At 52.5% G+C, this 22,838-nt stretch overlaps 11 protein-coding genes across 11 annotated transcripts; 3 read left to right on the top strand and 8 right to left on the bottom strand.

Moving 5' to 3' along the window:
* Positions 1-132: 132 nt before the first annotated feature.
* Positions 133-2,555, top strand: BDQ94DRAFT_181281 (uncharacterized protein). The gene is made up of 3 exons (XM_026773856.1): positions 133-1,192; positions 1,254-1,589; positions 1,662-2,555. The coding sequence occupies exons 1-3, from the start codon at positions 244-246 to the stop codon at positions 2,447-2,449; spliced, it is 2,073 nt and encodes a 690-aa protein (XP_026630859.1). The 5' UTR covers positions 133-243; the 3' UTR covers positions 2,450-2,555.
* A 2,157-nt stretch (positions 2,556-4,712) lies between these two features.
* Positions 4,713-5,413, bottom strand: BDQ94DRAFT_135123 (uncharacterized protein). The gene has a single exon (XM_026764601.1). It carries the CDS (start codon positions 5,391-5,393, stop codon positions 5,058-5,060), a length of 336 nt encoding a protein of 111 aa, XP_026630858.1. The 5' UTR covers positions 5,394-5,413; the 3' UTR covers positions 4,713-5,057.
* Positions 5,414-6,374: 961 nt separating this feature from the next.
* atfB (bZIP transcription factor atfB) lies at positions 6,375-8,134 on the top strand. The gene has a single exon (XM_026776358.1). The coding sequence runs from the start codon at positions 6,984-6,986 to the stop codon at positions 8,007-8,009; it is 1,026 nt and encodes a 341-aa protein (XP_026630857.1). The 5' UTR covers positions 6,375-6,983; the 3' UTR covers positions 8,010-8,134.
* A 632-nt stretch (positions 8,135-8,766) lies between these two features.
* BDQ94DRAFT_135118 (sugar porter family MFS transporter) lies at positions 8,767-10,635 on the bottom strand. The gene is made up of 2 exons (XM_026764600.1): positions 10,398-10,635; positions 8,767-10,344 (listed from the first exon to the last, which is right to left on the bottom strand). Exons 1-2 carry the CDS (start codon positions 10,555-10,557, stop codon positions 8,852-8,854), a joined length of 1,653 nt encoding a protein of 550 aa, XP_026630856.1. The 5' UTR covers positions 10,558-10,635; the 3' UTR covers positions 8,767-8,851.
* A 17-nt stretch (positions 10,636-10,652) lies between these two features.
* On the bottom strand, positions 10,653-12,879 carry BDQ94DRAFT_181277 (Zn(II)2Cys6 transcription factor; the record flags this gene model as incomplete). The annotated part of the gene is made up of 1 exon (XM_026773855.1): positions 10,653-12,879. The coding sequence occupies one exon, from the start codon at positions 12,877-12,879 to the stop codon at positions 10,819-10,821; it is 2,061 nt and encodes a 686-aa protein (XP_026630855.1). The 3' UTR covers positions 10,653-10,818.
* A 204-nt stretch (positions 12,880-13,083) lies between these two features.
* Positions 13,084-15,115, bottom strand: BDQ94DRAFT_135111 (putative iron-regulated transporter). Its single transcript, XM_026764599.1, has 6 exons — positions 14,569-15,115; positions 14,349-14,512; positions 14,263-14,302; positions 14,059-14,216; positions 13,472-14,011; positions 13,084-13,419 (listed from the first exon to the last, which is right to left on the bottom strand). The coding sequence occupies exons 1-6, from the start codon at positions 14,915-14,917 to the stop codon at positions 13,138-13,140; spliced, it is 1,533 nt and encodes a 510-aa protein (XP_026630854.1). The 5' UTR covers positions 14,918-15,115; the 3' UTR covers positions 13,084-13,137.
* A 431-nt stretch (positions 15,116-15,546) lies between these two features.
* On the bottom strand, positions 15,547-17,522 carry BDQ94DRAFT_135110 (mitochondrial 37S ribosomal protein mS47). Its single transcript, XM_026764598.1, has 3 exons — positions 17,296-17,522; positions 17,084-17,242; positions 15,547-17,013 (listed from the first exon to the last, which is right to left on the bottom strand). The coding sequence occupies exons 1-3, from the start codon at positions 17,416-17,418 to the stop codon at positions 15,796-15,798; spliced, it is 1,500 nt and encodes a 499-aa protein (XP_026630853.1). The 5' UTR covers positions 17,419-17,522; the 3' UTR covers positions 15,547-15,795.
* Positions 17,523-17,713: 191 nt separating this feature from the next.
* Positions 17,714-18,975, bottom strand: BDQ94DRAFT_135109 (mitochondrial 54S ribosomal protein uL4m). The gene is made up of 2 exons (XM_026764597.1): positions 18,824-18,975; positions 17,714-18,736 (listed from the first exon to the last, which is right to left on the bottom strand). Exons 1-2 carry the CDS (start codon positions 18,905-18,907, stop codon positions 17,951-17,953), a joined length of 870 nt encoding a protein of 289 aa, XP_026630852.1. The 5' UTR covers positions 18,908-18,975; the 3' UTR covers positions 17,714-17,950.
* Positions 18,976-19,091: 116 nt separating this feature from the next.
* Positions 19,092-20,576, top strand: BDQ94DRAFT_135107 (mitochondrial 54S ribosomal protein mL38). Its single transcript, XM_026764596.1, has 2 exons — positions 19,092-19,695; positions 19,755-20,576. The coding sequence occupies exons 1-2, from the start codon at positions 19,158-19,160 to the stop codon at positions 20,477-20,479; spliced, it is 1,263 nt and encodes a 420-aa protein (XP_026630851.1). The 5' UTR covers positions 19,092-19,157; the 3' UTR covers positions 20,480-20,576.
* A 72-nt stretch (positions 20,577-20,648) lies between these two features.
* On the bottom strand, positions 20,649-21,268 carry BDQ94DRAFT_166085 (putative mitochondrial inner membrane protease subunit 1; the record flags this gene model as incomplete). The annotated part of the gene is made up of 2 exons (XM_026770464.1): positions 20,649-20,825; positions 20,909-21,268. The coding sequence occupies 2 exons, from the start codon at positions 21,266-21,268 to the stop codon at positions 20,649-20,651; spliced, it is 537 nt and encodes a 178-aa protein (XP_026630850.1).
* A 717-nt stretch (positions 21,269-21,985) lies between these two features.
* Positions 21,986-22,812, bottom strand: BDQ94DRAFT_166084 (OBAP family protein; the record flags this gene model as incomplete). Its single annotated transcript, XM_026770463.1, has 3 exons — positions 21,986-22,011; positions 22,076-22,540; positions 22,614-22,812. 3 exons carry the CDS (start codon positions 22,810-22,812, stop codon positions 21,986-21,988), a joined length of 690 nt encoding a protein of 229 aa, XP_026630849.1.
* Between the last annotated feature and the right edge of the window lie 26 nt (positions 22,813-22,838).

The following is a 22,838-nucleotide window of genomic DNA, read 5'->3' as shown; positions in this document are numbered from 1 at the left end:
TTACATTCACATATGTGGACATCTATTGCGGCCTCCCCGGCCAGTCCGCATTGTCAATGAGTCTGGCTGGTGAATGAAGCCTTCCTCTCGGGTCCTACTATCACCGAACAACAGAGGAAAGAGCGATCCTCACACTGATATAGCAACCCCCCAGTTCACACCACACCGAGCACTCACCTCTATAACGATTATTGCATCTTCCTGCTCTACCATACCTAATCACTTGCGCAGCCTCCTGCAGCAATGGATACTTTGGAAACCCCCAGCGACAGCTTGAAACGATCCATGAACAAGAGGTTATCACTTTCCGCGCCATTTTCGTCGGTGAATGCGGGGCTAGCTGCCTCTCTCGGGGTAAGGGATATAGCAAAGCATCATGATAGTAGGAGGAATACGATTCTTTTGCCAAAGGATGTGGCAGCTCACCAGAGGCCCGCCCAGGACTTGATTTCAGCAGAGAAGAGTTCCAGATTGACAGGCCTCAAAACGCTGTTTCGCTCGCGCAAGTCGCAGCATCTTCGACTCGAGTCGGGCTCGTCTGGTTTGTCTGGTAAGCCTACTATTGTGGTGGAAGAGGGTTATAATGAGGATCATACGGCTACTGGCCATCTGGAGAATCAGCAGTCCGTCGGGCTTCAGGTCACACAGGCAAGCGACCTCCTGAATGGAGATGCCGATAGAAAGGTCAGTGATAAGACGGTGTACTCGCTCAGTTCGGATCTAACTAGTGTGACTGTCTGCCATGATCCGTCGAAGCGCACGTCTATGCCCATTGCCCTGGTCGATCAGGACTGTCTTTATCATAATCCTTACAGTGATATTCAGGAGGCGTCTCATTCCACAGCCCAGTCCAGTGTCAATCTTGAGGACCTTAAGGGGGCTACTTCGTACTCTAGCAGACAGCATAGTTCAGAGCGCAGTGGTGCGAGTGGTATGTCGACATGCCCCATTCGGACTACAGAGAAGCCAGAGAATCCCTTTACGCACACCCGATCCTACAGATCACGGGGCTCATCAAGGCAGAGTTCGGACTTTGCCGCCTCGCTTGACGACAGTTACGCATTGGCACAAGGGGATCGCCACGCGGCTATTATAGCGTTCAATGAGCTGGCCAGTAGATTGCGTCTTGAGCCGCTGGAGGTCGACGAGACTCTTGGTACTCATGGAGGTGCTGAATGGGGTCAGGTGTCAGGTTTGTGTGCCCCAGAGCAGAAGATCAACAGGTGTTCTACCAGTCTCTGACGACATAGCAGCTGAACGATCTCCTGATAGTCGTCAATCTCATACAGCCACCGGAGATGATCATCCCAGACGTCGGGATAAGTTCTACGGACGCATACGAACCATGCGGTCGACGCTCCAGCTCGGATCGTCAGACGCACCCCGCAAACGAACCTTGCGTCGGATGAGGACATTCGCCAGCCTTTCGCGCCGATCGGCCGATATGACTTCATTGAAGGGCAAACCCCTGGAAGACCTGGCTCGACTGGGAGGGTACAATCTGCTCAGTCTTCCGGCCGACTTTGCTCCTACGAAATTGAGGCTACCCGTATGCTTTGTGGCGATTATCACCTATCTGGGATGCTTTGGTAGGAATCCACAATGCTCCACCAGGATACTCTATCCGTCGCAGGCTATTGGTTTGTTGACGTCATTTATAGCTCCTACCGTACGAAACGTCTTTGTCGACGCCGGGGATCCGAAACTAGCGGCGCGGACGTACGACTACTACGCCAATCAGGTGCACTCGGCGGAAAAGCAGCAAGACAAGATCCAAATGACGGTTGCGAGTGGCACGATGCCGGCGAATGTGGTGGACCCTCTGAACCGGGATGGGGATAGTGGCGACGCCATTCGAGTGTTGAGCGTGGCATGGGCGTTCAAGGCTCTTCTGTCCGGGCTTCCAGGCGGGATTCTAGGGTCGGGCCGGCTTTATCGAGTGCTGGTCAAAATTTGCCAGGGCCACCTTACGAGTGAGCCAATGGAGCGGCGGAGGAGCTGCCTCGGGGGGCTGTCGCCCCGAGGTTACGTCAAGGTCAAGGCCATGAGTCTGGCGATTCTGGCGCTCAGCGACTCGATGCAGCTGAACCTGATCTGTGGAGTGTTTGGACTCAGCGCGCTCTTGCTGCATGAGACGCAGCGGCTGATTGAGCTGGAACGCCAGGGCTTTCGGGGCAGCGTCTGCCGGGCCAGTATTGGGTCGGGGCTGCTGAACCTAGACCGACTGAGTGGAGTGCTGGCGCCACTGCTGACGGAACGCGAGGGGGAGGAGACTCATGAGGATACGTTCCGGGCCATTCAGCGCGAGATTGAGGGCCAGCGGGTTGCAGCGATGTTGATCGGAAGTTGGCGGGGGGTGAGTCGACAACTGCGGATCTGGGAGCATCGGGGGGCCATAGCGCATCACCATGGATTCTCGCGAACGTTTAGCGGGTCGGCGGAGGTGTGATGAGACCAGGGTGATCCAGCATGATAGTGTGTCCTTGTGTAGGCGAGAGTACTTTGTGTAAAGTTTGAAGAGGAATAGCAAGGAAGAGAGAAGAAGACAGAAGGGGAGGGGGGGAGGGGAAAGCAGGAAAGGAGGTGGATGATAGATAGTACGACGGGGACATGGGGCACAGGCCCAGCGGAGCCGAGGCAGCATCCGGTTCTGGGAGCAGGGCAAGTGGAGAGAGCGGAGCCATGTAGGGTCGGCGATAGCAAAAAATGAGACCTCATTGCTGGGCCCGACGGGAGGTTTTGGAGCAATCATGAAGCAGTATGGCGACCGTTTGGACGGGGCGGCAGGAACCTGAAAGCATCCCTGTTAGCAGTGCATAATAAGCCTCCGAATGGGGGATGATTGGCGGGGACTGTGTCGTGGCAGGACTGGATTAAGGCCAGGACCTTTTACCGGATACATCGTGTGTCTACTACAATCGTACTCTGTATGGAGTAGCAAAACAAGATAGCAGTTTTGTGTTTATTGCAGTTATCAGAGTAGAGGAGGAGGAGTAGTAGTAGTAGTAGTAGTAGTAGTAGTAGTAGTAGTAGTAGTAGTAGGTAGTAGGTAACTAGGTATATCCAAGTAGTTTGTATTGATCTCTAGTATATCTCCCACCCAAAGAGGAAAGTGGGGCAAATCAGGATCCAGATATCAGCAGCAGCAAGCAGAATGACACACACACACACACACAAAAGCGAAAGGAAAAAGAAACAAATAATGAAACCAAAAATTGTGACTTTGATCCTGGAACAGGCAGGCAAGCTACAGGCAACGGTAGGCCTACTGTTGGTCCAGCCCAGGTAGGTAGCCTAGCATAGCCTAATCTACAAAGTATGTATCCCAAACCCGAATCCTTGGAAACATGGAAGCAAGCGGGCGAGCGGGTCTCCAAGCCGGAGTACTTGACTTTTCTTCTTTCTACTTTTACCCGTAGATAGTAGATAAATAACTAACAGATTGGGGGGAGGAAAGGGGGAACGGGATGGATGGATGAATTGGAAGGGGAACCGATGGTCGAGATCAATCCCGGGGGGCGCGGGAAGTCAACCTGTTCAGTAACTTAGCAAGATGTTGGATTGGAACACTGGAATGTATGATAGGATGGGGATGATCATCCTTCGGTACTGGACTGTAGGATAGGAAGTGCAAAGTGGAAAAGTACTGTGTGTTGCGGTTATCGATTACTATCCTTGGTTTAGTATTATTTGTTTATCCTTGTATGGTTTTGTTGTGTAGTAGTAGTGGGATAGTGGATTGTGGTTGGTGGTTGGTGATGTGGGAACGAATTAACTGTATAGAGTATCTTCTCTGTGGGTTGAGAGCTGAGCTACTGTCGATCGGTGGATCGTGGTTCGTTGGAGGAAAGAGCCGGGCCGTGGGGATGGATTATCGTGCATTGGTAGTAGATACTACGTACTTACTTAGCTGCTAAGTAGATAGACTGGAGTTGAAGTACTTTACTTGAGACTTGATTTGTGTGCCTTCTTTGGATCTAGATAGATAGTAGCGATGTATGAAGCGGCTCGGTTAATTGTGCGATGCATGTATGCATTGTCAAGGAATATATCATGATTCAGGATGATGGTTACGCGTCTTATGCTGATTCATTCGATTTTGTGCAGATTGGTTCGTTAGTGGTAGATAGGAGTTGCTTGGACGATGACGGTCCTCGAAAGGATAATATATTATTCATTGTCGAATTAGCAAACAGATTTGTTCGTCTCGTGGATAGTTGGTAAATTCTACAAAGTATCACTTGATTGATTTGATAATCTTCACTGTTGAGGGGCCTTTGAGTTGTGTGTTGTGTGGAAAAAACCAGTTCTAACCCTGAAAGCGAGATCCGTTGGCGAGAGGGGAAAACATAATTAGGATAATTTATCTGATGCAACTTGATGAAAAGAGTAAATTCGATATTTCTGACTTGGATCATGCCAACTGGCAGGGAAGTCAACCGAAGGAGGAGGGGGGGAGGGAATAGCTCATGTGGATCCCTTCCAACTTGAACTACTTTCCCCCCTTCCACTAGCATGGAAATATAATATATTCTACTATATATAAATAAATAAAAATAAAATATGTGGGAAAGTCGCATAACTCCGATCAAGGAACCGGGAGAGAAATCAGAAATCGAGACCACTCTTTTCTTATCTTCAAATACTACAGGACTTGCTGCATTGGGGGAGAAACAGAGTTTGATGGGGGAAACTGACTGGAACTGACTGACCTGCCAACTTCAGCTGCCCGCCCGTCGGGAACTTCAAACCGCCAATCAGCATCGTCCAAAGCACGACTTGGCTTTCCCTGAAACCGGACATCCACCTCGTTTTTCTTTCTTTTTCCCCTCTAGTCTAGTCACGGTCGACTGTAGTCTTTCCTTGTCATGAATGAGGGATATAACTAACTAATCACCAAGTACAAGATCAAGGACTGATTGAGAATTTTTTATTAACTGAATTAATTAGCTGTGAAATACTTCCCGATCATGTTCTAATTTCCCCCTGGCTGGTTTGGGAATGGAAATCGTTTGCTGGTGGAACCGGACGGGGAAGACGGAACCCTGTACTCTTCTTTAAGGGCCAGGGTATGAGTGGGTTTCCTTCATGAATGGATGACGTTGGTTGATGATGATGATATCAGACAAGAAAGAACACTCTATTAAGGTTCTCTCGGAGTCGGAGAACTGTCGGCGGAGACGATGATGTGGGCTGATCTGGTGGTTGTGTGGATTTTTGATCTTGGTTTGATTCATACTCAGAATCTCACTTAGGATGGCTATTTTATGATCGAAGTTATCTGGGGTAACAAGAAGGAGACTAAGGTAGCTGCCACTAGTTTCCTTAGTAGGAAAACCATCTAGATGACTGTAGCTCCCGTGGACAATTCGCCAGGTACTTACTAGCATCATCTAGTGTAAGATGTAGATGCAAAGTACATTTGCAACTCCAGTACTTCTTCCCAACCCCTTCAGCTGGGATGGCAGCATCTGTCATGTCCACCAGCTGCGTAATCGTGCATCCGCTAAGGGATCTTGTCCTGCCCCTGATCGTCGCATCCTTACTGCTTCTCGCCTTTTCTCGCATGCTCTCTCGTGGAGTCTCCAGATCTCCATCTTCCCATTGACCCAGTTCACCCAGTTCACACCCCTCCTCCCTCCCCCCATGATGTCAACTTGCCGGTTCTGGCCAGGTCTCGTCCACTGGATGCCTTCTCTTGGCTACCCGACGCCGGAACTTCAACTGCCCCAATCATCAAGAAAATATTCTTATTCGGGGAGTTGAAGCTTCATCTGTCATCTGTCTCCTCTCCTCCCTTCTCTCTCTCTTGCTTTCTCAACTTGACTCCGAGTCCTATACAAAACACCAACTGCTGCTTGTACTATCCTCCCCGACCTTGCATCCACACAACAATCCACAACAGCTTATTCCCTGCCACTTGCGCAACCACTTGGGAGCTTCCTGTTGGTAAAGTAAGTAAAAGTACTACTCTCACTCTCTCTTTCTTCTCTTCCATCCAATCCTCATCCTCACCCTCCCCAACTCTTTTCTCTCTTTTTCCTTTTCTCCTCTCGTTTCATCTCCTGTCCTCCCCTCGTATCACTTCCCACATTGACTTCGATCCGGATTTCCCCTCCTTCTCTTTTCTATCCGTGGTACTCCCTCCCTCCCTCTTTCCTTTTCCCTCCCAGTCTTCCTCCCCTATAGCTCTTCTTTCCTCTCTTGACTCTGCCGACTCTTCCGTTCCGTGGACCTCCCCGTTACATTTCCACCTTACCCCTCCTCTGCCCTTGACTCTGATTTCTGATTCTGGATCTCCTGCAGATTGCCTGACGAAGCTCTCTCTCTCTCTCTCTCTCCCAGCTCCACTCTGGTCTCGCCCAGTTCCCTGATTTTCCTGGTCCAGTTCCGCTGCTGGCTCCAGTCTCCAGTCTCCAGAAGGGATCCCTACTGCCAGCCCCCGTTCTGGACAACACACTCTCTCCAACACTTCCCCCCCACTTCGGTCCTGTCGGGATATATTCTCCTGGCCAACCTTCCTTCTGAACTGGTTGGGGTTCTCCAGCCTTTTACCTTCCCGCTTGTTCTTGACTTGTCAGTGCATTGTTCATCCTTTGTTGCTTTCTCTCCCGTCCTCGCAACCGTGGTAGCTGCTTACCATCACTCGTACCTGCCGTGGTCATCTTCAACTCGGTCACCCTTGTCTGCTCCTGGGCTTGACAGGATCCTAGGACCCGTTGTTCCAGGTGCCAGTCTGTGCTTTGGAGCGGCTTTGCTCACTTACTTTCGGTCTTGTGCTTCCGGTCTGCTCTGGCATCGCGGTTGGAGCTTTAAAATACCATCCATTCTCCTGCCCTTCCTTCGCCACAACCATCCTCTACTACCTCTCAATAGCTACTTCTCTTTCTCTCCTTCTTCCCTCCTAAATATAAATTCCGATCTTCCCGGCAATCGGTTCTGCTCTGCCTTCTGGTTAGTCTAAACCAGGTTTCACCCTCAACATGGCGGATCAGGCCTCTTTCGGCCGGCCGGTTGTTCCTGGCGAGACTGTGGTGTCCAACGAAGCGGTTATGCCTGGCCCCGTCAGCGCGGCTCCTTCTCAGTTCACCATCGCTAATTCCTACATGACGACCGACATTCTTTCCATGTCTTACCAAGGCGGGGAAGAACAGACTCTCTTTGCTTTTAGCCCTGTGTCTCCTTCACTGCAGGGCTGGTCGGCGAAGAATGACCCGCAGGTTTTCACCAATCCGGGTCTAGAGCGAGGCTTGAAGAACTCGCATGTGCGCAACGGTCAGCCCACGCCCCCGCCATTCGACGACAAGAGTGTCAATGGGGTCGAGGAAGTCTATTCCTTGTCTCAATACCACCAGCCGTATGACGGGGCTGCCTATGCCAACCCCACCCCCCGTGCGAGCTTCAGTCAGCCGGCCGTTTCCGACGCGCCTCAACCAGCGCCCAAGCGTCGCAAGACTAATGGCACACTCGATTCGTCTTCACCCGACTCCGGTGACAAGCTGAGCGAAAAAGCGAAGCGGGAGAAATTCCTGGAGCGCAATCGACTGGCAGCGAGCAAGTGTCGCCTGAAGAAGAAGAAGCAGACGGAGACTCTCCGAGATCAATTCAAATTACTCTCCGAGAGGAAGGATTATCTGACTCGTTATATTGACGCCCTGCGTAGCGAGATCCTCCTGTACAAGAACTACTTACTGGAGCACGCCCAGTGCAATGATGAGGCCATTTCGATGCACCTCAGCACAATGGTGAAAAACATCACCCAGCAGGACTCACTGGGGGCGTCCGACCTGAAAACGGACCTCAATACTCTGACCCCTTCGAGCTCCAGTCGGACAACCCGCTCGCAGGACCTCTCCTTTGGCTTTGATAGCCCCATCCAGATGCCCTCAAAGATGGGCTCCCTGGAACCCACTCCTCGCCGGGACTCGGAGCAGACCCTGGCGAGTGACGCGTCCTTCTCCTTCTCGACTCCCAACAATGACGCCTTTGAGGATTTGCTCGATGTCTAGATTCTATATCCATCATTCTCTATACATTGCCCAACACCATGTCTGGGCTCAATGGCGGCTGGTGTCGTTTCATTTTTGTCTTTCACCATCAGCTCTTGATGGCCAAATGACTGGCGACTGCATGACGGCGTTCTTTCTTTTCTTGCTAATTCCCCCAAACAAAAAGCACGTGGTTTGGGTGGGACCTTGTGATTGCTGGTTCAGGTAATATTCTTGTTTTTTTCTCGCTCAGGTAGCTGGCGACTGTGGCGATGTTTCAGTTAGGTAGGTTTTCTGTATGGTTTCGAGACCAACATGGTTGTGTTAACACTTGCGGGAGGGGGCGTTTTGGGAACTGCTTGGGCAAAGGAACACGAATTGCTACGATGATACGAGTGTACGCTAGTTGCTGTGTGGGTTCCCAGTAGCTAATAATAATCAATATTTAGCTCAATGAGGGTTTTCCTTAATTGTTCGTAGACTGCATAGACATAGTAGTATGATAGATGGCGCTCACATGACTGGCGGACCTATGAAGAGTATAGATCGATGGTTCTATGTCCACTTAGGACTAGTTTCCGCATTTAGACTCGTTTCATGTGCATACTACGGGGGGCAGTCTAGATAATTCTGAAAAATAGTACGTTCAGTTATCAACCATTTGGTGTTTTGCTAGCCATATAGTATAGCCAGCTAATATCATCATTATATGCCAGCTAGCCACTCGTCCAGCCAGCCAGCTAATCTATCTCGTATCAAAGAAATCCCAGAGAAAACATCCCGAATAATTTTCTACCATTTAACTCTATGAATAAATGATCCATACATGGGAATATATATATATATATATAATGGGTGAATAACTAAACCTCCACCCGCTCCTCACTCGTCTTCGCCCCCGCATCATCAGGAGAACCAATATCATCCTGTTCGTATTCACGGTCAATTTCCTGCTCCCCGACCAGCAGGGCGGACGATAGTGAGTCATCGTGGAGCTTATCGTCGTCTTTGAAAAGCGCATCGATCTCCTCGAGGGATCGGCCGCGCGTTTCAGGTAAGAAGAACCAGACGAAGGCAGCGAAGCTGGCGTCTAGAATTCCGAAGATTAGGAAGGTGGCCCATTTGGCACCGGCCAGGACGTACGGGGTCGAGAATGACCAGACGAAGTTGGAGAGCCATTGGGCGGCGACGGCGATGGCGACACCGGGTTCGCGGATGCGCGTGTTGAAGAGTTCGGCGGTGCAGGGCCAGGGGAGGGGGCCCCAGGAGAGGTTGTAGAAGACGATGGCGAGGTAGATAAGGGAGACGGTTAGGAGGCCGCTGTTGGTGATGGTGGGGGTGGTGTCGGAGTTATGTGTGGATGGGTGGGGTGTGGGGACGTTGGTGGATTTTACTACCACTGAGGTGGTTATCATGCAGATGGACATGGCGAGCGCGCCCAGGATCAGTAGTGGTCGGCGGCCGAATCGGTCGGCGACCCATACGATGAAGATGAGACAGCCGATTACTTTCAAGCCGCCGAAGATGCCGGTTAGGAGGAGGGTCAGGTGGGCGTTGTTGCCTACGAGAAGGGCGAAGAATTGCGGACCGAAGTAGGCGAGTGCTGTTGGGCCCATGGATTGTTGGGCTATGAACAGGCAAACGGCTAGAGCGAGTCGGTGGCTGTTGGACTTGCTGAGGAGCTCTCTCGGAGAGAAATCGGCCGTTGCGTGCGCGTCACGCTCGATGCTGGATTTCATTTGCTGGTACTCGGCGCGCACGTGTGGCCCGTTCGATGAGCGGATCCAGGTTAGGCTGTCCCATGCTTTGGACTCGTTCTTGTCGTGGTCGTGTGAGAGAAGCCAGCGCACGCTTTCGCGGAGCGTGAGCATCCCCAACCCCATGAATGCGCCGGGAATCAGCTGTACGGCGAACGGAATCTGCCATTGCAGGGCATTGGCGGGAGCGAACTGCATGCCATAGTCGATCCAGTAGGAGACGAGGATGCCGATAGTGAAGGCGAACTGATAGCAGCTTCCGAGCCGGGCGCGCTTGTCGGTGGGACTCATTTCCGAAAGATAGATGGGGATGACGGTTGCGGAGCCGCCGATCCCCAGTCCGCAGATGACGCGGCCCACGTAGAAGACGGATAGCGAGTGGGTATCGAGGAGCTCGAAGATGACCCCCGTACAGAAGATGAGGGAGCAGACAGCCATGGCCGGGCGACGACCAAGGCGGTTTGTGAAAGGCCAGATAATCAGGCAACCAAGCAGCGCAGAGGCTTGCTGGACGCCTACTGCGATAGCACTAACTCGTGTCTCATCGGCGGCGGTATACCGAAAGGAGCGATGAAAGGAGCCGAAGGTGAGAACTCCGCCTGGATTTGATTGATGAGCATGGCGTGCGGTGAGTCTTCAGGAGACTACATACCAATCACACCCGAGTCATAGCCGAAAAGAAGGCCACCGCAGCAGACGATTGCCGTGAGCCAGTAAAGGCGAAAGGCGCTTTGGCTGCCGGACGGCGGTGGATCATGATGGCTGGGATCGTGGAGATCAGCATCCTGGGGGAGTTCGGAGTAGGGCCTCATTGTGGGCCATGTCGCGAGGGAGAGAACGCGACAGCCACAATGGCAGAGATGCAAGACTGCAGATGGAGAGGAGAGGGGACGTGAGGATGGAAAGTGAGGAAGTAAATACAGGCCGATGGAGACTGGCGGGGAGTCAGATGACGTGCGCTTACGTGGTCAGGAGATCTGCGACGCGTTTCGAGTTGATGTTCATCCACTCCTGAGCGTTCTGCATCCCTTCCTGGTGTCCACTTTTCCTCTGCTACGGCTACTTACTGTCTTCTAGATCATCACGAAGAAGTCAGTAAATAGCTCCCGCCGCACGCACCGCGAGTCCGCCCATGTCCGCGACGCATCTTGTCGTCGCGTCATCTCCTCTAGCAGTAGCAATGCTTTCCCCGCATGCGGATGTCGCGCCGTACGAGAGCTTCCACGGATGCGCTCGGGATCCTGACAGCGACTACTACAGCTGCCAGTAATCCGCTGCATCTCTTTCACAATCCATCTTCGCTGCTCCAACGATCCCTCGAGACCAGCCACAAATAACGGCCATACAAAGCTGGCGGGCAGATGTTGCTGATTGCTCCCGGACTCCACCTCAGCAGTTGCCAACTGAATAATCCGATCCACTGCGCGATGCACTCGGTCAGTCCGTGGGTAGATGGCGAACGCAACCCGGTGTAGATAGATAAAGATCGCTAAGAAGTTGGCGATGTACTGTCGGAACATCCGGCAGATTTCGATCGCGATAGCAGGCTGTAGAGTATTAAAGAGGTCCTCAGGCGTACTGTAGACGTCTAGCACGCGCGGACGCCGGTTCCAGAGCGTCTCGAGGTCGGCCCCGACCTGGTGTGCTATCTGGAGCACCTCAAACTCGTCACTGACAGTGCCACGACTGCGGTGATGCAGGTCGATGCACACGATCCGTCGGATAACCTGTTGTGTTTGCAGGAAGAAGCGAAAGGCCGGGCCTGTGATGGCTTCCCGCATAAGGTATGCAGGCTTCGGTGGCTCCTCATCGCCGCTATTGTCGGCCCATTTGTCTTCCGTGGCCAATTCAGACGTAGTGCTTGCCTTGGATGAAAGGCTGCCCAGGTCAATCAGCGGGTCGCCATCACGGCCAGCTATCAGTGCTTTGACATCCAGCAATGACACCCACGACACAATCACATTGCTCACACCGGTCCACAGCTTGGTGCGGTGGTGAAACCGCTGCAGCAGAAGATATGCAGAGTGGAGAAAGGACGTTCCTGAGCCCCATAGATCAGGGGTAGACAGGAGCTGTTTCGTAAGCCCTTCAGCCGTGGTTGAATTATCAGAGGAAACTTGAGAAACACTCACCTCTGCCAGCATCAACAATAATACCGTAGTAAACACCCTCTTCAGTACCGTCTCCCCTACTTCACCCAGCAAGCACGACTGAACTTCCGAACAGGCCAGCTGATGATACCTCGACGCCAACTTCCACGCTTTCCCCTCAACCAACGCCTCATGTATCTCCGCGTAGCAATAAATCCCATGTAAAACTGCGCGACTATCGCGCGACTGTGCAACAACATTAGCACGCACGTACTCCCAATCCAAATCCACCGGCCCAAATATCGTAGGCGGCGGGTCCCCCTCCACGAAATGTGCAAACAACCGATCCTCATACGTCAACCGACCAGGGCCACCACCACCACTACTACCACCACCACCGCTTGTATCGGAAGAAGACCCTTGCTCTGAACGATCACCGTGGATGACTGAAACTGAGCCCGCGTCCCAACTTATCGGCCGTTCATTCTGGTCGAGTTCCTCGTTCGCGATTGCCGCCGGAACCGAGCCCGCTGGGAACCCCGCCAGGCCATTCGTAGTCAAATCGAGATGTTTCTGCTGAAAGTCGGAGGTGATCTCGCCGATGAAACTGAGGATATCAAACGAGGTGATATTATCCGTACCTAGGGGTTGCTGCTGTTGTTGTTGAGGGCGATTGCTGGGACCGACCTGCTGCGGGGATCCTGAATTCGATGTTGAAAGTCGGTCATTGCAGAGAACGGTGTGGAAGAAGTTCACGTCTGGACGGTCGGATGAGGTGGTGCTGGCGGTGCTGGTGGGGGCCGATGCTGCGCTCGCGACTGTGCCTGAGCTTTGACTGCCATGCCGTTGTCGCGGGATGACCGTCTGAATGGTGGTTTTGTAGGTGCATTGCAGTCGCAGGCGAGTGCAATTGGCACACGTGGGTTTAGCCTCGTCGCAACGGACTTTACGTGCCCGGCAGGTCAGACAGCCCGTGCGGCGTCGGGGTCCTGATCGGCCCATTCCGCGAGCTCGAGGAGCCTTTCGCTCGGTTAGCAGGTGCATTTTCTAAGTGTATCAAGGCTTTGGGGATGCGATATTACCTCCATGACGGGTGTGGGGAAGGCATGGTTGAAAGAGGAGCTGCGCAGCTGAGATGGTGTGATTGTTGGGGGGAATCAGGAACGAGATGCTCGGCTCCCCGCAGCGGTCCGCCTCGTCTTATATTTAGTTGTGTTCATACAGTTTAGACTCTCCCAGGAACAGCTACGTCAGAAAGCTTTTTTTATTCATATCTCATGGCACTACATGCATTCTATCTCATTATGCGCGCTGGATGAGGACATCCTGCGGGTCAGGGACGATCCGCTTCTTGTCTCCCCCAAAACATTTGGATGTATGCAGCAAATGTCCCCGTTCCTTCCGCACATACGTCGCAAAACAAATGGCCGCTATCGCAATGCCCCCGTAACTGATGTATACTGGGTATTTGAATTGTTCAGGAAGGGGGAATGCAATGGTCGTCGCAAAGGATAGAAGCTCGAAGATGTTTTGGAGAGCCATTTCCGTGGATGAGAACCGCGCGCGAGCACGTTCGTCCACACCCTATCATAGTAAGAGCTTGATCATTAGATTCAGTTCGAACAGTAGGACTTACCTCTTGGACTAGGAATTGCACCGACAGATCAAAGCCCCAGAGACCAATTCGACTGAGAGCTACTCCGACAATCAGGCTAATGGCCACCACTTGGGACTGGTTGTCGAGGAAAGCAAAGGCCGCCACTGCAGCTGCCAGACAGGCAAACTGCCAGTTCAAAAACCACAGGCCTGACCGGATAGGCCCAATCCTTCCCGTGATAAAGGGTGCCGCCCATGTCCCCGACAGCTCTGCAATGACAGCGCCGATTCTCATCCCGCTGACCTGCAGCGGGGTGAACCCAGTATGTAGCAGGTACGTAACCATGGTAGTACCGAAAGAAAGCACCGTGAGATAAAGTAAGCTCAAGGCAAGGGAGGCTAGGAACACAGAGCTAGCCACGTACTCTCGCCACGGAGCAAGAGCCTTTCTGCTATACTGCGCTATCCGACGAACTGCAGTTGGCGCACTGCCCCCATCTTGCGGCTCAAGCCCAGGTCCATCTCCGATCTCACTGCTTTCATCCTGACAACGCTTGAGTTCAGGAATGGACGTATACACCTGGACTTTGTAAGCATACAGACGTCTCCAACCTGGGGAGATAATACCTGAGCAATTGCAATGTATTCAACGACGACACAAGACACATTTACAACCAAAACCGTCCATATGGCTATCTTAGTCGACAGCCCATCAACCACGGAGATGACCACCGGTGCTAAGAGTTTGCAAAACAGGTCTATCCGTCTCATAGACGCATTGAGGTCTGCTCAATTAGTACTGACTATAGCAGGCAGCAATGCGTAGCATACCTTGTCGAGGAATATCCAGGGCATCCGACACAACAATGGCCTTTTCGAATTAGCCAGGTATCGTAGCAGGAGAACGGTCAACTCACCCAATCCCTTTCAACAGCAACACAGTTCGCAGTAGCAGCGAGCTTCTCCACACAAGCGAGCAAAACCGTACCCGCGAACACGAGCGAGGTAAACGCCGTTGTAGTCGGGGTCAGGAGAACCGTAAAGCATGCGCACGAGGCAGCCACAGGGATTCTCTGCCATACTAGACGGTGTCAGTCCATAACCATATCCCTCTCTGCGTTTGCTACTCCAACATACTAATGGAATGTCGAATCGCTCTCAACCTATTCGCTCGGTCCACCACCGATCCCAACCATGATGACAGGACCACCGCAGACAGCGATCGAACCAGAGCATAAACCGAAGTATACCGCAGTGTTCCCGGGAAGATAGTCGCCAGAAACAAGACGGCCCCAAACTCAAACATTCGCGAGTTCCATGTTGATAGAAAATGGGAAATATACAACCGGAACAGAATTCGGGTTGGGTTCTGATGCACTGAGGACCCGGGGGCCGAGGGTCGGGGTAGAAATGGCTCTGCCGGGTCTTGCGAATCGCAAGATGTTCGCGGCCCTGTGTGAGCCTGGAGTAAAGGTGATTCTGCCATGATAGGACTTTTGATGGATACTTAGATTCCCGAAAGTTGCATGTTTGGACAATGAATTTGGATTCGGTGGAAGACGGGGAATTAATTTATGATTGCCGGCCGAAGGGACCGACGGATAGTTATGGATGCCAGGCTGGAGCGGAGCCGAGTGGGCTGAGATGAATACCTTCACCTCATTCGGCAAGGAGTACTACAGATCCATCCCCCCACGCTGTGTTTACAATACATGCTATTACTGCTATCAGGAAGCATAGGAGATGCACGTTTTTACCCATCTTCAAATAGTAGAAGAGGCGGGGTGGCAGACAATTCCGTCATGAGACTATACTATTATCCTACCCTTCCCCAGATTATCAATATCCCATCTCTATGCGCAAGAATACTATGTTACAGTCGCCATAGAAAACCCAGAATTCTCGACAGACTTCACGGAATAATACTACTGTTCCGATATGCACTCTTCAGGAACTTCCAGGCCACTGGTTGATTATCCATGTTCCTAGATCATTGATCGATGAAGAGTCTGTGCTAACAACAGACGATCTAAGAGCACGGGCTCCCAACAACAACGGCGACGATATCACAGCTTGAACTACATTCTACAGCTTCGTCTCCGTAGGTATTGATTGGACTGGTCTTCTGGCGCTCTACGGCGCCTCTATACCAAATTAATAGGCATGGTGGATGCCTTTACAATGCTGGGTAGTTGGATACAAATGATGCTAGGCTGAAGAAGGGACCGTTGCTTGCGTGTCTAACTTTATATGAAATACATGTTGATAATATTAACCCAATATACAGACCCAACGAACACAACAACAGGAACATAATGGACTCCTTTTACATTCTTTATGTTCTTCTTTCTTTCACCAAAGAAATCAGTTCACCCAGTGAAGACCAGCCTCGTCCCGGACAGTCCGTCTGGCCAGAACTTCGGCGACCTTCTCCTTCACACCCTCTTTGCTGTCGAAGTTCGAAACAATCTCTTTGAGGGTCAGGTCTCCCTTTCTTCCACGGTGACGCACGAAAGCCTCGATTCTGCTTTCGCTAGGCAATCCGAACTTGTAGGGGTATTGGGTGTACGGGGATTTGTAGTGGTAGAGACTCAGTCGAGATTCAGGCCCCGATGCAGACTCGGGAATCTCGAAGAACTGATCGGTAGCCTCGGTCGAGACCTCCTCGAGGGTCGCCGGCTGCCAGGTGGCTTGGCGGGGAGGCTTCGACATGAGACGGGCCTTCACGCCCTCCACAAAGTCGGGGTGTCTCATGAACTTGGACGCGATGGCGTGCTCACGCTGGAAGGTCTCGGAAATGGTCCACTGCCGGCCAACACGCAGCTGGCGCAGGGCAACCTTGAGCGAGGTAGGTGACCGCGCCGACAGGGTTTCCAGGGTCTTCTCAGCCCACGACTTCATCTCCGTTTCTTTCTGCAGCGCCTGGATGATCTCCTCCACCGTGTTGTACTGGAAGCAGCGATCAATAGCACTGCGCAGCTTGCCAGCCAGTTGGATAGGCTCCTCGCGCACGGACGGCACACCCGTCGAGAATTCGGCCATAGTTTTGTTGACAAGAGCGAGACGGTCCTGGAATGTGGAGTAGTCACGGAAGACGAGCTCAGACAGACGGGCCGTCAGGTTGGCCAGCGCGCTGGAGTGCAAGTAGTGCGTGGCAACTCCGGCATACAGGGCCTGAACGCCGTGGAGGCGCTCCGAGGTAAGGGCCAGGTATGTTCCGAGCTCTCCATCGAGACGGGACAGGAAAAAGGAGCCGCCAACATCCGGGAAGAAGCCAATGGTGGTCTCGGGCATGGCGAACACGGTGCGTTCAGTGGCGATCCGGAAGGGAGCGTGGACACTGAGACCGACACCGCCGCCCATGGTGATACCATCCATCACGGAGACGAAGGGCTTCTGGTAGGTCGCGATGAGATGATCGAGACGGTATTCGTCGGCGAAGAAGTCGGACGAGGCCTGCTGGCCCTCGGGGCCCTTCTCGTTCTGCAGAGCCAGGGCAGCCACATCTCCTCCGGCGCACAGAGCTTTCGAGCCAGCGCCAGAGAGCATGATGACATTGGCCAGGTCGGATTTTTCCCATTCCTAGAAAAATACCCCAATCGCTTAGCAACAGGTCCACACGTATAATTATAGGTCACAGCCACAAGCTAACCTTCAGTCGAGGCACAATCTTCCGAACCATCGAGCCGTTCAAGGAATTGAGCTTCTTGGGACGGTTGAGCTCAATCAGCCGCACACCGTAGTGAGAGTGGAACAGGACATCGTCGGGCTCGTCTCCGGGGAGTTCTTTGGGGATAGGTGCCGTAGACATCTGTAACCGTCAGTCAATGGGAGAGGTGAAGCATGAGATAGAGGAAGACATACACTAGCAGTGGCCCCGAATGCTGGGTTTGTGAGTTTGGCACGGAGAGGCATGGTAGCTGGTGAAACCCGCGAGATCCAGCTCGACGGTGTTGAAAACCGGCAAATACTGCGTCGGAGTAACATCAGGCAGACCACAGCCTGTTGTGGAGGAGGAGACGGGGTGAAGGAATGGAGGGATGAGGGGATTAAGTATGAGGATGAGCAGCTCGTCGGTTCTCCGCTTGCTTTGACCTCGGAGTTTTTCGCGGAATGATTTTCCTCGCCGGCCGCTGAAGAGGAGAACAGCCGAACGGCCGTGAGTTGGGATGTCCCACCAGAAGTAACCAGGACTCTTTAGTAGTAGTATATAGGCTTTAAATTTTTTGTGATTAAGATACTTTGGATCTTCTTGAATCAGATTCGAAGTCTTTAATGGATCCTGGCTATAATACCGTGGAGGATCTCCGTTCGGCAACCTCGCTCTGGCATGTGCTTTCCAACTACATCGATCTTTACGAATTACCGGGCAGCTTGGCGTAGGTTTCTGCTAAGGATGCCGTGACTTTCATCCTTGAAAATCCGTAATGCCATCATACATATTTCGAATCTATTTGTACAAAATAAAACACAGAACGAAGCTAACCAGTAAAAGACCCCATCGCCAGGTAAAAGAAATTTAGTACAAAGCCTTGGCCGGCTTGTTCTTCAGATCCTTGGAATGCTGAGACAGAATGCGGTCCAGCGCCTGCTTCTCGATGATCAAGCGTCCAGTCTCCAACAGGTCCTTCACATCCACGTCACGGCGGTCCAGGATCTTCGCGTGTTCGCCAGCCTGACGCACCGTCTCGAACAGCTCCTCGTTCGGCTGGTCCGTGATCAATGTTGACCGTCCATAGTGCCGGCCCCAGCAGTTGACCTTGAAAATCTCCTCAACAATATGGGGAGTGGCACCTTCCGGAAGGGCGATTTCGTTGTCGACAATGATCAATTGGCCGCGCTTGTAGCGGTAACTGAGGGCTATCCGCCACGCCTGGTCGTAGATCTTCTGAGGGAGCTCCGTAGAGAAGTCGCGGGGATGAGGGCCAAAAGCAACACCTCCACCTCTCCGGATCGGGGATTTCTTGTCGCCAACACGGGCCCGGCCAGTACCCTTCTGCGCATGCAACTTCCTGCCACTTCCATGCACATCATCTCTCCACTTGGTGCTTGCGGTACCTTGTCGGGTCATGTCACCCTCGTAGACGACGGCTCGGTGCAGAATGTCTTTGCGTAGCGGCATCAGGAGGTGGTTGCGAGGATACTCAACGAAGCGCAGGGGCTCCATCGAGGGAAATGAGTAGAGTGTCGCCTTGACGGGTTCGGGATTCCACACGGGCTTAGGAACCTCCCTCGTGAGGTTGTCAACGGGAGACTGGGCCTCGGTGGCCATCGAGCGGGAGAAAGTCTTCGCCAGGCATCGTTGCTATAAGATCGAGGCATCAATGGTCAGTATCTTGCATTCGGCCATGTGCAAAAGACTAGCAGCGGAATCGAAAAACGTCGGTCTTACCGTGGTCGTCTCAGCGCCCGAGAGGAGACCCCCGGAGCTGCGAGAGAGCAACTTGAGTGCGCGAAGAGCGTCACTTCCAGGCATTGCGTTTGGAAGAGTGTGATTAAACCCCGGAAGGTAGCCTGGATGGGGGAGGGATCTCGGTGATGCTGTGGAGGAGGAGTAGCAAAAGTTCGGGTGGTCTGGCGCTAGCCGCCTGAGGCTTGGCCAACCCGACGAAAAAAGTTCCGTCCGGCCAGGAACCTCGACTTCGACTTCCCGACTAACCTGGGGAATCTCTTCCTACCACTCCACCACTTTATCCCCCCGTCCTCCCCCAGTCACTCGTCTCGCCATGGCTCATTGCGAGCGGGCCTCCAAGCCCCTGCTCCAATGCCTGCAGAAGACCTACACAAAGGGTCTTCCAGGCCTCCAGCTACAGTCCACCCGCGCCTTTCAGTCCACCGCTCTGGCTCGCGAGGAAGCCCAGACTGAGGCCAAGAGCGCTCCCTTCCACAAGGCGCCTGATCCGGCCCTAGTAACGAGTCCCCGGCTGGAACGGAGATTGTTACGCCAGGGAATCGCCCCCGTCGGATCTCGTCGACGTCGAGCTGCCCTCCAGGGCTCATCCAACATTCCCTTCGAGCAGCTTCCCTTCCAATGTTTCCAGGAGGCACGCAAGGTTTTGATCGCAGACCGGGAAGAGAAGGTGCGCGATATCCAGTCGATGAGCGAGAAGATTGCCAGACTTCAGGCCCTTCCTACCGAGGAGGCCGGCGGCTTGCAGGTCAAGAAATCCAAGCTCCGGGCCATGGAGCTCCATCTGGAGCACCTCAAGATCCTTGCGGATGTCAACGACCCGCTGGTCAAGAAGAAGTTTGAGGATGGGCAAGGTGAGACAACACATTCTACAAATTGCCTTCATCACCGCATCCTAACCGACCTCGTCTAGGTGACCTCAGCAAGCCCATCTACCGCTACCTGGCCGATCGGAAATGGAGGGAATACCGTCGCAAGATCCTCGTCCAAAGAATCACGCAAATGAAGGTGATTCCCGACGTCCTTCCTCACTGCGATCCTATCGTGGACACCAAGCTCTACTTCAACCGCAGCCAGGTACAGCCTGGAGAATACGTCAACGCCAAGGTCAGCACGACGGCACCTAAACTTGACGTGCAGCTCTTCGAGGGCGGCGAGAAGCTCGTCACCATCGCCGTGGTCGACTCCGATGTTCCCAACGTTGAGAAGGATGGATTCGATTTCAAGATGCACTACCTGGCTGTCAACGTCCCCATCTCGGCCACGAACACCAAGGTCGACCTGGCCCAGCTGTCGGCTGAGTCGCAGGTTGTCCTGCCCTGGGAGCCCCCTGTAGCTCAAAAGGGAAGCCCCTACCACCGACTGTCTCTGTTCATTCTCGAACAGAAGGACTCCAAGCCATTGGACTTTGCTGCCGTCAAGGCGAAGGAGACGAACCGCGAGAACCTGCTGCCCCGCACCCTGCAGGCCCGGTACCACCTGAAGGCGATTGGCGCGCACCTGTTCCGCACGCAATGGGACGAGACGACGTATGAGGTGATGAAGCAGATTGGCTTCCCCGAGGCGAACATGGAGCTCCGTCGGAAGCGGGTCGAGCCTCTTCCTTACAAGAGAAGAAACCCATCCACGTTCCGGTAAACCAGCCTCTTTTTCCTTCTGTTCAACTTTTTTTGGCCTTAGATTTGTATTGTACAAGAGAAGATGTATGAATATGCACAAATTCCACCAACTCCAGACTCCCATGCCGTATACCTGAAGGTTATCTATCTATCCCCCTTTTATCCAACAAGCACATATGATACAATATTCACTCCGGCAAATCCGCCGTCTCCAACGTATTCTTCACCCACTCAAACTTATGCAACGGCCACACCCGCGCGATGATCTTCCCATTTATAAGCGCCATCGGTATAGGGCCATAATTCCTGGAATCCCTCGACCACGGCAAATTATCCCCAGCAAGATAGACATGCCCTTCAGGAACCTGCAACCAACCACAAACCACATTAGCTTAACCCCAACCCCAACCCTCAATTCGAAAGCAAAAGAAAAGGAAGATTAACATACCCTAATCATCTCCCCCTCCCCACCAACCTCCCTACTAAACGGCAAATCCCTACACACAAAATCCCCCGGCAACCCAATGACCCTCTTCGCCCCATTCACCCCCAAAAACGTCGGATGATAGAACCGCACCACGTCGCCGACCTGAATCCCCCGGCCGTGCTTGTGTACTCGCGATATGAGAAGGTAGTCGCCTCGCGGACTGAAAGTCGGGTACATCGATGGTCCTTCGCTCAGTTGGACAGTGATCAGGTGTTCCCAGATTAGTGTGCATGCGCAAAACACTCCCAGGCTGTTGAGGCCGAAGCGGAATAGATGGCCCGGGGTGCTGCGTTTTAGTGTGTAGCGGAGGAAGCGGTCCATTTTTGTAAATTCTTGTGTTTTTCTTTGTGATTGGTGTTATTGGGATATGGGGTTTGGGGGCATGGTAGTCGTTCAATTCGTTTGTTAGGTTATTATTGCGATTTGTATGGAAACTAGTTTGGTTTGCTTGGTATGACGGCGGAGAGCTTCGGAGGTGGTAGGTCATGTGATTGGGTCGGTGGAGAGAGGGTATATAAAGGGTTTTGTGCGGGAGGAATTTTTTCTCTTCCTGAGATATTTTGTGAGCGATACAACGCCAACGCCAACGGCAAACTTTCAATTGATCGATATGGTCGATTGATTGATTATGCTATGTCTATGATGATGATGATCTGATTGCTTAATGCAGCTAATTGGATTTATCTCATCTCATTGCTATTTATTGTTACTGTTGTTTTTTTTGTTGCGTTATGTTTCTGCTATTATTCGCTTCTAAAATCGCTAGAGCTCACCGCTGCCGAAATTAAACACCAGAGCGCGTGAGTGTGGACAGTGAAGCAAGATGAATATACATCTCATCACTTGATGGTGGGATTCCCTGAACGATAGCCCGGCTTGGACCCCATTTTATTATGGGAATGGAAAACTGGGTGGTACCGATGGGACACATCTATACCTACAAATCGTAGTTGTTGATAGTTCAGTGCAGAATCATATTATATCACCTTGATATCATTATCTTCATACGTAGCCAACATCATGTCATAAGATCCTAGCTCAATCCTCCCACATCCCATCCGCACCTATACACCGATTAGCACACATACCCAACCCAACAAAGAAACAAATAGAAAGGGATAAACTCACCCTCAATCATCTTCCCTTCACTCTCCTTCTCAAGCCCCTTCCTCTTCTCCGCCTTCGCCCTGTAATCCGTCCCAAACCTCTCATCCCTCCCTTTCACCAACTCCCCCAATCCCCCGGGACAAGCCAGCTTGACCCTCTCCTCACTCGTAAAACTCGCCATCAACTCCGGCGCCCCCATCGGCACCGGGTCTCCCCGATCTACCTGCCAGAAATGATACGTCTTGCCATACAACGGCACAATATCCTTCATTTCCGCCGTCTCGGCTGCTTCCCATACGGCATTGGGAACCATCGCCGGCGCTGGCATAATTAGCATCCCGCTGCTGACTTCGTAGACATGCGTGTGCCAGAGTTTCTTCTCTTCGGCGGGTAGCGTCGCGAAGAGTTTGGGCGTGATCATGTATTCGATGCCTAGCAGGCGCGCGTTGGGCGCGGTGCTGTCATAGAGGAGGCATTGTCTTAGATCTATAAATGTTGAGGCGGGGTGTGTGAGTATGTATGTGTTTAGGGATGAAAGGAGGGGGGAGGGAGGGTATACCTTCTGTGATGTGAGAACAGTAGTGGTTTGCTTCCACGCAGCGCGTCTTGTCTGAGGCGTAGACGTGGAATGCGTTCAGGTGGGCGCAGATGTGCTTCACGGGCGTGAAGTCTTGGATGGCGCTGGCGCCGGCCTCGAGGACTTGGCTTTTGGTGGTTTTGGCGGTGCCGGGGAGGCCGTCGGTTGTTTCGGTGGTCATTTTTTCGTAAACGAATATGAGAAGTG

This window comes from Aspergillus welwitschiae (assembly GCF_003344945.1).
Source record: "Aspergillus welwitschiae strain CBS 139.54b unplaced genomic scaffold BDQ94scaffold_3, whole genome shotgun sequence".
Lineage (NCBI taxonomy): Eukaryota > Fungi > Ascomycota > Eurotiomycetes > Eurotiales > Aspergillaceae > Aspergillus > Aspergillus welwitschiae.
Note: the sequence above shows the minus strand (reverse complement) of the source record. Positions and strands in the feature narration are given on the sequence as shown.